The 13,043-nt window shown below is 52.9% G+C and overlaps 1 protein-coding gene across 7 annotated transcripts in view; it reads left to right on the forward strand.

The window, feature by feature from the left end:
- TMCO3 (transmembrane and coiled-coil domains 3) overlaps positions 1-13,043 on the forward strand; it is a 51,671-nt gene extending 38,628 nt beyond the window's left edge. For 4 of the 7 annotated variants that reach the window (XM_047854702.1, XM_047854681.1, XM_047854671.1 and 1 more), the window contains 5 exons: positions 1,315-1,510; positions 5,140-5,290; positions 9,183-9,262; positions 10,064-10,313; positions 12,266-13,043. In XM_047854702.1, coding sequence (XP_047710658.1) covers positions 1,315-1,510; positions 5,140-5,290; positions 9,183-9,262; positions 10,064-10,313; positions 12,266-12,465 — 877 coding nt within the window. In that variant the 3' untranslated portion in view covers positions 12,466-13,043. The remainder of the gene's footprint in view (positions 1-1,314; positions 1,511-5,139; positions 5,291-9,182; positions 9,263-10,063; positions 10,314-12,265) is intronic. The other 3 variants (XM_047854704.1, XM_047854705.1, XM_047854706.1) reach the window with 2 other exon arrangements.

Raw genomic sequence — 13,043 nt, forward strand, 5'->3', positions numbered from 1 at the left:
GAGTAGTCACCCGGAAGGTGTCTAGTCAGATAAATGCACGCACAGGGTGGGAGTGGGGTGAGGAGCAGCGAGCAGCAGGTGGCCACGCCAGGTTGGCAGGGCCTCTGGGTCGCAGACCTTGAGGCCCAAATGTGAAGGACGCCATGGGGGACGTGGAAACGTGCCTTCAGGGAGCGGAGGCTGGTAGAGGCGGCTCTGTGGGTGAGGGACGGGGGAGGCTGCGGCCGGGCGGAGGAACCTGGACTCATTGTCGTTCTGGCTTCTGTGGTGCATCAGAGACCAGTTAGGAGGCCGGTGGAGCCATGCGGGGAGGCGGTGGCACCCAGGAAAGGGGTGACAGGCACAGGCCAGGCTCCGGATGACTGCGCTAGTGTGTGAGCGAGCCGTTAGTTCCCCGGGGTGGGAAGACCGGCCGGGAACTGAGGTACACCCAGCCTGCTTTGTTCAGCGCCCCGGGCACGTGCCTGTCCCTGCCTGGTGACCCCGCGTGGAGCCCTCTACCACAACTGCCCTTCGAGCCCAGCTTGTTCTGAAGCCCCCATGGAACCACTCGTGTGACTTGACATCCATGTCCACTGTTGCCTGACTGCAGTGATGAGTCCTCTGCCAGTAATCAGATCTGTATTCTCCCATCGAGAACTTTTAAGCCAGAATTTTGGACTAAATTGTTTCCTTAATGTGATGGAGAACTAAGTTTCTAAAGACTAAACTGAAATAAGTAAGAAGCACATACAAACAGTGCCTTTCTTCTGAAAGTCTTCTGACTGGGATCTTAAGAATACGTTCTGAGATTTAAACAGTGTATTCTAAAAAGAGTTTAGCACAGAATCCTGTTCTCCATTAGACATGAAATGTGGTCATGTCCGATAGACATGAAATGCAGAGTTCTGGCTTGGGTGACAGACTGTTTTGCCGCAGGTCACTGGAGTTCTGTGGCCATTGCTGAGCTGCGGGGTGATGATTGCCTCATGAATTTCAAGGGGGTCAGCTTAGATCCTGGCGAGGAATGTTATTATCAGCCACTGAGTGAGATGTATGAGCTACAGTCGTTATAACCTATGTGTAAGGTGTATTGCTTTAAAGTATCCATTGCAGAACAACAGTTTCCATATTTGATTCAAATAACTTAATTTGAACCAAGTTATTTAGAACTAATGTGATTTTTAGGTTTTATTTTAGTATCTGTAAAAATGTATGTGATTTGGGAAACTTATTTTGTAACATGTCAAAGATCAAGTTGAAAGCCCATTTTGTTGGGTTTCAGGGAAATGTGGAGGTGAAATAATGCCCCTTTTTTCTTTCCTTCTCTCCTAGCATTGTCATGGAGACTCTGCGGATACTGGCTTTGGTGGGTCAGATTCTTTTCTCGCTGGCCGCTGCTTTTCTCCTGTGTCTCGTTATAAAGACTTACCTCATTGGACCGTATTATCGAAAACTGCATATGGAGAGCAAAGGGAACAAAGAAATCCTTATCGTAGGAATCTCTGCTTTCATCTTTTTAATGTTAACGGTAATCCTCAAAATGCCTGTTATTTACATATTCTGACCTGTAATCTGTTCCCTGAGAGTTTATGATCCGTCAGTTCTTTATCTTGTCACTTCAGTGGTAGTTAAAATAATTCGAAACGCATGGCATTTTTATTTTATGCACAGTTGCTACACTGCCCATGAATACATACCCAGTAGATTAAACCTGTTCACTCTCAGCCTCTTGAGCCCTTTGCTGAAATGGTACCTCAAGCGTCGCACACAGGCAAGTCTGGGTGGCCTTGAAAACCACGTAGTCTCCAGCGTCACCAATGTTACGTGGTCTTAAACTTAAAAACAGCTTTGTACCTGAAACCATAATAACAGTTTAAGACAATTTTTACTTCTATTTGGTGACAACAAAGCCGGTCAGCAGTATAACTTCTTTCGCCACAATGTGAGAAGTTGAAGATGAAAATAAAAGGTTCGTTTTAGAAGCAGCCTTCTCCTTTAAAGGATGTGCTTCTGAGGGATGGGGGGGTGTGCTGTTAGACCCCCACAGACAGCTGCGCTGCTCACCACATGCCCCTGAGGAGGGAAGGCGGGTTCACACAGAAGCTCCCGCGTGAGTGTTCCTAGCAGCCAAACGCCACCCAGATGTACTTCAGCAGGTGCCTCCTTCTGCCGGCCTCGGTCCGTCCACACCAGGGAAGGCCACCCAGGTTGGAAACGATTGTACGTGAGTCTCCAGAGAGTTCTGCTCTGCTGAGCAAGAAAAGCCAGTTCCAGAGGTTGCATACTGTGTATTTCCATTTGTGTGACATTTACGATGAAAAATTTCAGAAATGGAGGGAAGGTTGCCAGATGCCAGGTGTTAAGGGGGTGGGGGGAGGGTCCTTGTGACAGAAGGTTGTGTGTGTCTTCACTGTGTTGTGTCTGTATCCTGGCCGTGATCTCGTGCTCTGATGTAGCAAGATGCTGCCACTGGGGGAGCTGAGCAAGGGTACGTGAGGTCTCTGTGGTTCTTAGAACTGCAAGGGGTCAGCTCTTACCTCAAAACCGGAAAGGCACAGAAGCTATTTCTTGTGTAGGATTTAACTACTGACTAGTGTTTTGTAATCTTGGGAGACTAGGATTTGCTTCTGCTCAACGCTGCCCGTGTGTGTGACTTATTTAATTTTTTTACATCGCTTTCTCCATTCTGGACTATTTTTCTCTTTAAAAATGACATCCAGCAAAATTCTTCTCTGGATGACTTCCATGTTGTCTTCCCAGTGGCTACACAAGTTAAAATAGTTCTCTATTTGTTTGTTCTGTTTTCTTTCTTTGACACTGTTTCCTGAGCAGCAGCTGGGACCACCCGGCATGCTAGGTGCTGGCATCCTGCACGACAGAGAGTCTAACAGCTCAGGCTCCGCTGTTGCAGTGCATTACACACCCACCCACCCCCCTCCACCCACCCCCACCCCCGGGTGAGCTCTGTTGTAGGCATGCGCTAGCCTCCGGGTGAGCTCTGTTTTTAACATAGGTTTGTTTGTTTGTTTATAATGTTTTTATTTATTTTTGAGAGAGAGAGAGGGAGACACAGAATCCAAAGCAGGCTCTGGGCTCTGAGCTGTCAGCACAGAGCCCAACATGGGGCTCGGACCGACAAATGGTGAGATCATGACCTGAGCCAATGTCAGATGCTTAACTGACTGAGCTGCCCAGGCGCCCCAGCCATTCTAACCCTTTTGAAGTGTACAATTCCGTGGTTTTCAGCATATTCACAGCACTATGCAACCATCACCACTGTCCAATTCCAGAACATTTCTGCCCCCCCCCCCCAAATCCACATCTCCGAATCTTGCCTGCCCTCCCCCATCCCATAGTAACCACTAACCTGCTTCCTGTTCCCATGGATCTGCCAGGGTTCCGGCCCCTCTGATGTGGCATGACCTAAAGGGTTTGTCTGTGCTGGGGTGCGTTTCAGGATTTTGCTCCTCTCCTGGCTGAAATCCCATGTCACAGAGATCTCAGTAATATCTGCCAGCCTGTAACTTGCCCTTTGATTATCTCAGTGGCATTTTTTGATGGATGGAAGTTCTTCCTTTTAATGTACTCACTAGTTTCAAATTTTGTGCAGATAGCACTTTTTATATCCTGTGTAGATCTTTGCCTCCCCTGGTCCAGAGGCGCCCATGTTGCTCTCCAGCACTTCCTACTCTGCTCTTCTCACCAGATCTGCGTCCATCTGGAGGCATGTGGACAAGGGTCCGTGTTGCCATTACGTGTTTCCACATCACATGACGGTACAGGGTCACCTCGTCAGAAGCCACAAGCGTGAGCATGTGTGTATGTGTGTTTGTGTGAGTGTGCATGCATGGGTGTATGAGCACAAGTGAGTGCATGAATGTGAGCATGTGTACCCGAGTGTGTGCGTGGGCGTGTGCACTAGTTTGCATATGAGTGCATGAATGTGAGCTTGTGCACGTGAGTGGGCAAGTGTTAGTACAAGTGTGCATGTGAGTGCATGGGCACGAGTGTGAGTGCATGTCTGCATGCGTGAGTGTGGTGCGAGTGTACATGTGGGTGCATGAGCATGAGTGTGCATGAGTGTGTGAATGTTAGCATGCACGTGCGCATGTGCAAAAGTGTGTGGATGTTAGCACAAATGTGAGTGTAAGCAAAAGCACATGAGTGCGTGTGTGAGTGCATGAGTGTGCCTGTGAGTGTCTGAGTCCCCACTCTCACCTTTGCTGCCCGCCTGCTCTTACCGATAGTGCTGTGCCCGGCAGCCTTCTCCAGATTGTCCGGCTGCGTTCGTGTGTCCAGCACCCATGCGAGTTTTTGGATCGGGCTTGTCAGTTTGCACCCGCAGCTGCAGGCACTCTGGGCCCTTCGAGGGAGAGCTCGCGCGTTGGCGGCTGCGAGCCGCTGGCCTGTGGGCATGTGCTGTGCACGTCTCAGCCCTCGTGCGTGCTTCACAGCAGAGCTTTGTGGTGTGACAGTCGTGTGTTCTCCTGGGGGACTTGTCCCCATTGCTGGGTGTGGTTGGTGCTATTGTGAACCATGTTTCTTTGACGGTTCTTTCTGTTGGCTGCTCTCTTCTGTGTGTGGTTTTACTTTCTCAGAGTGAAAAACGTCTACCTCTTTCCGGTTGTTTTGTGTCACTAACACCTGAAGCTTTGCGTTTAACAGAACTGTCATTAGAAGCCTGAGTGCTAGCTCGGACCGCGTCCGGCTGGCACGGATGCGCTGGCACTTCCCTCTGGGGCCCTGTGTTCTCAGGGCCTCCCTCCCTCACTGGAGTGTCCTTCTCTAAGTGCTTTCAGTTGGAGACGGGAAGAGTTTTTACATTAACACATGACTTAATGCCATAGTTGGGCTGTTCACTGAGTCCAGGTAAAGCAAATCTATCACAAATATTTAAAATAAATTTTAAAAACTATTGTTGTTCAAAAATTTGAATGATTGTTTCAAATATTTAAATTTTTTTCTCCCTGAATGGCGGGTTCAACTAATATTAGCTTCCTTGTGTGCATCTCGGCTCGTCCCCACAGAGGCCCTTCTGGAGACGTGGAGATGGGCCTTCGCTGTGATAGTACAGCTGCCTTTGGGCATGAACCCGCCCTGAGCGGAGCTGTCGCTGGTGCGCCGGAGAGTGATGTGCGGCCCTTCCCTTCCGCCTAGGTCACAGAGCTGTTGGATGTGTCCATGGAGCTGGGCTGCTTCCTGGCCGGGGCGCTTATCTCTTCCCAGGGCCACATGGTCACCGAGGAGATCGTGTCTTACATCGAGCCCATCCGTGACTTCCTGGTTATCATTTTCTTCGCCTCCATAGGTAACCTTCCTTGTTTACGTCAGGATGTTTGCAGGGTGTTAGACACCCGCATGGGACTTCTGCAACCTGTTTATATACATACTTCTATTTATGCAGCAAGAAGTTGCCATAAAAATTGGGGTCTGCGGAGAAATCTTATTAAAAAGAGGGAAAGTTTGCACTTGGTGACATTGATTTGCTGACTGGCTGCCATGGTTTGGGGGTGTTCAGATGCCCTCGGGGGAGGGTGAACCCCACTTTGACTCCACGGGAAAGGCACAGGTGCCCAGCAGGTTAGCGAACTTAAAGGCAACACCCAAATGAGACATTTGGGAAGAAAGGTTACTGTTGATACCAAAGCCTCGAACTGCCGTGTCGCAGTGCGCTGCTCTGGAAATGCCCCTTGGTCGAGGAGTGTCTCCATCGGGCACGTCCAGCACAGCACTGCCTTCTGCCCAGAAAACTCTAGCACTGCATCTGTACCCGCCACCGGCTCCATGCGACCCCAGCAAGGCTGAGCGCGTCAAGAAGCACATCACAAAGTCTGCAGGGAAACTGAGAGTGGAGCACAGAGAGCGGGGGCCGCACGTCACTGCATAGCTGCTTTAGTGACAGTGCCCTCGCTGTTCCGAGAGAGGGCCCACTCGGCCTCCTTTCCCGTCCACCCCCCCTCCCCTCCCTGGCCATCTGTCCTGTGTCTGGTCTGTCTGTCCCTGTCCCTGTTTCTCTGTGTTTCTGTCCCTCTTGCCCACTCCCTTCACCGCAGCCCCTTCTAGTGCCAGGCGGGCTCCGCTGTGCTGAGTGCTGAGTGATTACCTCCACCCATCGTTCCCCCAGAGGAGTGCTCGTGAGGTCGACAGGCACGAGCTCCCCTGATCAAGTTCCAGGCCACATTGTCCCGGGAGGACCCATCTCGCTGACACGCGTGTCACTTGTGTCCTGCCTGCAGGGCTCCGTGCAGTGTGTCCTGGCTAGAAATGAAAATCCCGCAGGCGTGTTATCTAATAGACAAGCTTGTTCTACCCTTCCTCAGGTTAGGGCTCTTGACCTGCTGAGGACTGAGCTATCGAACCAGACGACAGCTGCACGTGTTTTGCTTTGGTTCTTCACACCCAGTGTTGTCAAGGGGGTTCAGGCAACTGTCCTGCCCCTGAGAGGCCTGTGCACACGCAGGACCTTGCTTTTCCACTGCTCAGGACTGTCTGTCTGTCTCGGGCTCTAAGCAACACAGAAGTGGACTGTTTGAGACTATGTCTTTCCAAATGGGTCTTTACTTTTTGTACCTCAGTGATGTTCACGTGGACTGGGTCCCTGACCCCCTGCCCTATGGCAGGCCCTGCGGAGTCATGAGACCCCGTGGAGGGCCTGCCGGCTGCAGTCAGTCCCGGGCAGGGGGAGCGACCCTGGGATCCCAGCAGCAGGAGCGCCGAGGGCCCCGGCCCAGCTCTGAGAAGAGGCCGTGTGTGAGCAGCGTGAGCAGAGAGGGGCGGCTTGGGTCCCAGTGTGAAGGAGGGCTCCCCGGCCTGGGTGCAGAGGTGGCATCCAGCACGGGCGCCCTGGAGGGGCAAGACCTCCGGCGGGAGACCCCAGGGGTGGAGACCGGCCTCTTCTCAGCAGTGTGGGTGCCCACCCTCGCAGGACAGGAAGGCCCTAGGCCCACGCGCGGCCGGCAGGTGGGCAGGCTGTTAGCCTCTGTGTCCTCCTATGGAGCCTGCTCCTCACCCCCATCCGTCATGCACCCAAATCATGCGTCCCTGAAATACCGCTGCACCCATTCCTTTGTATTAACGAGGCATTGGAGCCGTGACTCAGGCTGCCAAAATGGATGCCAGTGTCTGTGCGGCCTGAGGGAGCCTCTTTATGGCCTGCAGACAGCTGCCTGCTTGCTGGGTCCCCATGTGGCCTTCCCTGGTGTGCAGTGTGCTTGGGGACAGAGACAGAAGCGGAGACCAAGATGGAAAGACAGAGGAATGGAGGCCGGCGGGGACTCCCGTGTCCTCCTCTTCTTCCCGGCACAGTCCTGCTGGGTCAGGCGTCCGCCCTGTGACCTCACGTCATCCCCTGCACCCCCTGGATGCCGTCTCTGGGCACGCTCACGTGAGGTTATAGCCTCAGCATGTGAATTGGGGGTGGCTCGGCCGTTCAAGCTCCAGAGGCAGAGTCAAGTAGGGCCGGTGAGCCTGCGTGGCCACCATGCCGTCCTGTATGACCACCTCAACGGCTAATTCCCAGGCCCTTCTCGCTTTACAAACGAAGCCAGTGACCTGAGTTTTCTTGTTACACACTTTTCAGCAAGGATTTCATTCTCTCCTTGGGTCCCCCTCCCTGGGACGCAGAGAAGAATTCAGAAGTGGGTACTGCCTGTTCCTCATTCTTGGAGGTGCCCTAGAGGCCATGGGCACATGTGGGGTGTGATGGCTCACGTGCAAGGTGACCACGTGCCACGTTCTCATTTATCCCCCAAATGCACATCTGCAGATAGAGGCCGGGAGGCGTGTGATGGGTGTGCAGAGCCTGTCCCGCTGTGCCATCCCAGGGACACCCTCAGCACTTGGTGGAAACGCAAATAATGAGTGGCCGTAAGCGAAAAGCTACAGGGCGACTGGTGTGCCCTCTTGTCACCAGTGCACATGGCAGTTGTGCCAACGTGGATTGGGTCTCTGTCCCTGAGCATCGTGTGGTCCTGTGATGATCCGTGTCTCCACCCTCAGAGTAGAACACCTCTGCTGTCTGGTTTGTGTGCCTCCCGGTGCAGCCGGGGCCCGCAGGGTCCACAGCGCTGCACCATGTGCCTGGCATGGGACCCCACTTATCCTCGGGAGAGGGGAGGTCGCTGAGCTTTGAGGCAGGGCAGTGACACAACCACGTCCTGGGGGCAGAATTTGCAGGTGAGCAGGGACCACCGCTCCCTGGTCACATCCATGTGACGGGCTTGGTCAGGTGTGTCCCTCCGCGTTGTGGGCTTGTTTCCATCGGGGGTGTGTGGATGGCAGCGTGGCGAGTATGAGGAACACAAGTACAGCCAGAGGTGGTCTTGGACTCACGGCATAGGAGGGCTGGGGGTCGAGGACTCAGGAGACAGCTCGGTAGGAGAGAGGCCAGGTGTGCCCTAGGCAGTCGTCGGGGCTCGGGGAGCACTGCGGGTCTGGGAGGTGGAGGCTGGGCAGAGCCAGGAAGTGGGGGAGGAGGCTGGGGCTCCAGGCAGGTGCTCGACAGCAGTCCCCAGCACTGTGCTAGGGGCGGCCTGGGCGGGTGCTGCTGAATTTGGAGAAAGAGGAAACCGTTCTCGGAGCAAATGGGTCCTTACTTATATCTGTATCTCTGAGTAAAACAAGTAGACACATGAAGGGGCCACATGTGTCATGACATGGGGTCCATGCGCTCGTGAGGAGAAGGCCCAGTCAGCCCTGAGCTCCTCAGGGATGGGGGGCCGGGTACACACCAGTTCTGCCCGGCCGCTGAGTAAAGAAGGGCCCACCAGCACCCGTCCCTCGTCTCGGTACTGCAGGCACTGATGGCAGCAGGAGGAACATGTACGGCAGGGCAGCCGGTGGCCATGTGGCCAGGATTCCTCTCCTGTGGCTTCCCCCCCACCGCCCCCAGTTTCTAGGCCCTGGGGTGTCTGCATCTTGGATAGAACGTTTTCACAGAGGAAAGCAGACTTCGCGGCTGCTTGCTGTCACTTTTTGCCGAGTCCTGGGAGAGAAGTCTGGTAGAGGGAGGCACTGGCGCCCGGGCCGCTTTCCCCACGGTGAACGCTGGCATAAGCCATAAACACAGGGCGCCGCAGGGTCGCGCTCACAGGTGCCCTCGTCCGTGGAGAGGACATGAGGAAGCCTGAGGGTCATGGGCTCCGCTGAGGACGGGCCGTGTAGTCCTCCGAGAATGACCGTGTCCCTCCTTCCCTGCACAGGCCTCCACGTGTTCCCCACTTTCGTGGCGTACGAGCTCACTGTCCTGATGGTCCTCACGCTGTCGGTGGTGATCATGAAGGTACTGATTCTTCTTTGCGGTAAAATTTCTGTCATGTTGGTTGTATGTGACCCTGAGTCTGCAAAGCACATCACGGCCACTTACCCGGAGCCCCTCCCCTCGCCCAGCAGTCTGTGGACTGGGTGAGTTAGGACCAGGCTGTCGGGTTTGTTTTCCTACACCTGTCTCAGAACTGGGCATATTGGGAATTGGGAGTCACAAAAGCTGGACCAGGAGAAGGCACTCTGGGCGGCCCGTCTCCACAGGACCCTTGCTCCTGGCCTTTTCTCCCGCATGAGTCCAAAGACCCACAGGCCAGTGAGTAGCACGTACACATGTACATCTTGTCGTTCGTGTGTTTTGAAAGTATCGTTGTGTTTGTACTCACTGAGTGGGCTATCAGGAGAAGACAGGACTCGGGAACACCAGGTGGGAGAGACACACAGGGCAGGGAGTACGGGACGGGGCTCAGAGCCCCCCGCCTGTGCCAGCCCCTTGCAGACCACAGTTCCCTCACAACCACAGATGATTGAGTTGTGTTAGCATTTATTTCAGGGTCCAATTACCTGTTCAGTAGCTGCCTGGCTCTGAGGATGATAAAAGTTGATTTCAAGTATTTCTACTGGAAGGAGTCAGAATCCCTGCTGGGCCTCCAGCCCCAGCTGCTCCCCCCTAGCTTTGCTTACAAGAGAGAGACCATGCTCTCATTGGAAAGTAAAATTCTTTCTTGAATGCTGCTGACTGGTGTGGGGGGAAAGCCTAGTTAGCTGCCCGTGAACCCCTACCCTTGATTGCGCATTTTTCAGCCTGGTCTCATTTCAGACACTGTGTTCATTGGGTGCCTCTGCACATGTCCCCTCGGTGTCAGGAGGGCCCCCCTCTGTTTTCTGCGTGGCAGTCAGTAACGCGGATGCTCTTGCAGTTTGCCCTGGCCGCCCTGGTCTTGTCTGTCCTCCTGCCGAAGAGCAGCCAGTACATCAAGTGGATTGTGGCTGCGGGGCTGGCACAGGTCAGCGAGTTCTCTTTTGTCCTGGGGAGCAGAGCACGCAGAGCTGGGATCATTTCTCGGGAGGTGAGTCCGCACACACCCTCTGTGCGTGTTTAGGGTGCCCCGTCCTTCACACCCCCCCACGCTGGCATTTGAGCACCTTCCCTGCAGCTGCTTGCAGCTGGCATGGGTCTGGGGGGTCTGCCTCTGGGCGGCTGCGGAGGTGGGGTCCTGCTGCCTCTCACACAGGTGTGCAGGTTTGGGGTCAAAGTCTCCAGAACTGTCAGCATGCCCTCTGCAGCAGAGACTGTGAAGTCTCTGTCATATCTCTGGCAAAAAGAAGAAAACTAAATCTTAAAGCGCCATCGCCAGTTTGCGTATTAGTAATGGCCTTGGTGCACGGCTATCAGCCAGGCTGACGGCTGTATCCTTCCTGATGCACGCGTGAGGGGTGTCACCGCATCTTGGGTTTCACTCAGAAACCATGTAAAAGGCACAACTGGAACGTTGTTTTGTGAAGGTACCCTGTTGGTTTAGGGGTTTTTCTTGCAAAGTACATGGCAGCATTTGCCCACTTGTAAAAGGGAGTGAGAGTCGCTGTCAGAAGTGCTTCTGATGAGGTCCCTCCTCCCCCTACCACAGTTTTAAGTGCATGCAGCCCTGGGCCTTCTGCGTAGCTCCTGAAGGTGAGCCCCCCACTTCCCATTGGCCTTCTTCGCCTCTGTCTCTGGTCCGTTCATCCTGGGCCTGGCTCTCTCATGTGCCCTGTGCTGGCTGTGCACACGCCTGTGTGCGTGAGTTCCTATGCACACCCACCTGATCCTATGCGCTTTCCTTACTTTCTGTCCAGTTTTGTCATGTGCTCTTTTCAAACTGGCCGTGAATTAGAACTTGAGGAGTGTCATCTGATGGCCCGTGCTTGTCACTTTAAATTTGGCAAGCAGGACGTTTGTGTTTGGCTGTGGTCTGTGGGTGGTGGCCCCCCACCCCAGGGGTAAATAGGCCACGGTCTGTTGTCTGCCACGGCAGGAGTTAGTGTCCTTCAGGACAGGGCCAGGTGACCAATTCAGTGTTAGCCCCAAGTGGTCTGAGGACAGGTGATGTGCTAACTAGGAACGTTTCACAACTAAAGTAGAGAGTCGCTGTTTGAGTAAAAGCCGGGTGGATGTTACAGGAACTTTGTTGTTGATGCAGGGATAAATGTCGGGTGACAGTGTAGAGGGAGCCTGGACCCCCTGCTCTGAATGGGTGGCTCTCTGAGAGATAGCCTGTGTGCTGTGGCCGGAAGACCACACACCTTTCACACACTCGCAGCCGTGGGGACCAGCTCACATCTGTAGTCCTCAGCTTAGAAACACTGTGGTTTGTACACATACAAGTTCATGAATGGTAGTTCCTACTTAAACTTGATTTGACCCTTTACCCTTCTGCATCTGTTTTCATTTTGCCCTTTATGATGCCTATGCGAGCACGTGTGAACTTGTGGGGCTGTCCTTGAAGCCAGGACAGGAGTCTGCCTCCTGCCCTCAGTCTGCTGCCCCCCTTAACAGCGAGCACCCCTCCCTGGGGAATCCTGTTGCCAGTAAGGCTCGCCTCACCACGTGACGCCCCCAGTATTCGCTTCTGCACACCTGCTCCCTAAATTGGGCCGAATGAATGTGGAAGTTCCTCTTAGTACCTGTGACCTGCTAGTAAACTCTCAGGATTAAAGTTGTCTCCTTGTGTCTGTGAGTGTGAGGAAGACAGGATGAGTCTAGATACTGACACCGCTGTGGAAGAATGAACTCTGCACAGGCTCTGTCCGAGACCTGTCCTGAGGCTGCGTGCTCCCCGTGAGAGCCTCCAGGGGGTCAGCCCGAGGGTGACCCAGTGTGCACCATGATGCATCATCTCAGGGCACCTCACATCCAAATCTACCTGTGCCTGTGGCCATACAGGGTGTGCAGGTGCACCTTGGTCCTGAGTGTGACCACCCCAGCCTTACCTGTTGCAAATGTACTTCCTAGTCCTGAGTGTGACAGTCTTACTTGTTGCAGGTGTACCTCCTAATCCTGAGTGTGACCACCCTCAGTCTTTTACTGGCCCCAGTTCTGTGGAAAGCCGCAATCACAAGGTGCGTGCCTCGGCCAGAGAGACGGTCAAGTCTTTGAGGCACCAAGAGGGTACACAGCTTCGGGAGCTGACCCCCGTGTGGAACCGGACACTTGGGACACGTCCAGACCGCATGTCCCTGTGAGCCCCTTGCCTCGGGGACAGAGCGCTCCATTGGAGGGGGCTTCCTGTCTGCCCAGTGTGACAACTATTACTGCTATGGTTTCGAGACTTCCAGACTAATTTGTTACATTCAGTTGATCATGCACAGTATATAATACACGCTGCACCTTACGGATCACCTTGACTGTTCTGCCTGGATGTGCCTTTTTTCCTGAAGTTAATGTTAACTTTCTATTGTCAATTCATCAGTTCATGATTTTTTGGTAAAAAAAAAATCAGAAGGGTTTTTATTTATTTAGCTTTTGTGTCATAATCTGTTGGTCATTATTCATGATTAAACATTTCTGTGATGTGCAATTTTAATTCTAGCAGTGAGTTTGGAAAGTAAGTTTAATCCTTACTGCCTGTGTTTTCTAAAATGACAAATACCTTCTAAATGTCTATTTGTTTTTATTACAATAATTTTAAATAAAACACTCATGTCATTTTTTAAATTAGGTATATCATTCTTTTAAAATAATTGTTTTGAAAAAAATATTTGTTTTGAATCACAAGAATATGCATGCTTTAATAAAGATTATTTATGATCAGAGTAATTAA

The sequence above is a fragment of the Prionailurus viverrinus genome, chromosome A1, assembly GCF_022837055.1.
Source record: "Prionailurus viverrinus isolate Anna chromosome A1, UM_Priviv_1.0, whole genome shotgun sequence".
Classification (NCBI taxonomy): Eukaryota; Metazoa; Chordata; class Mammalia; order Carnivora; family Felidae; genus Prionailurus; species Prionailurus viverrinus.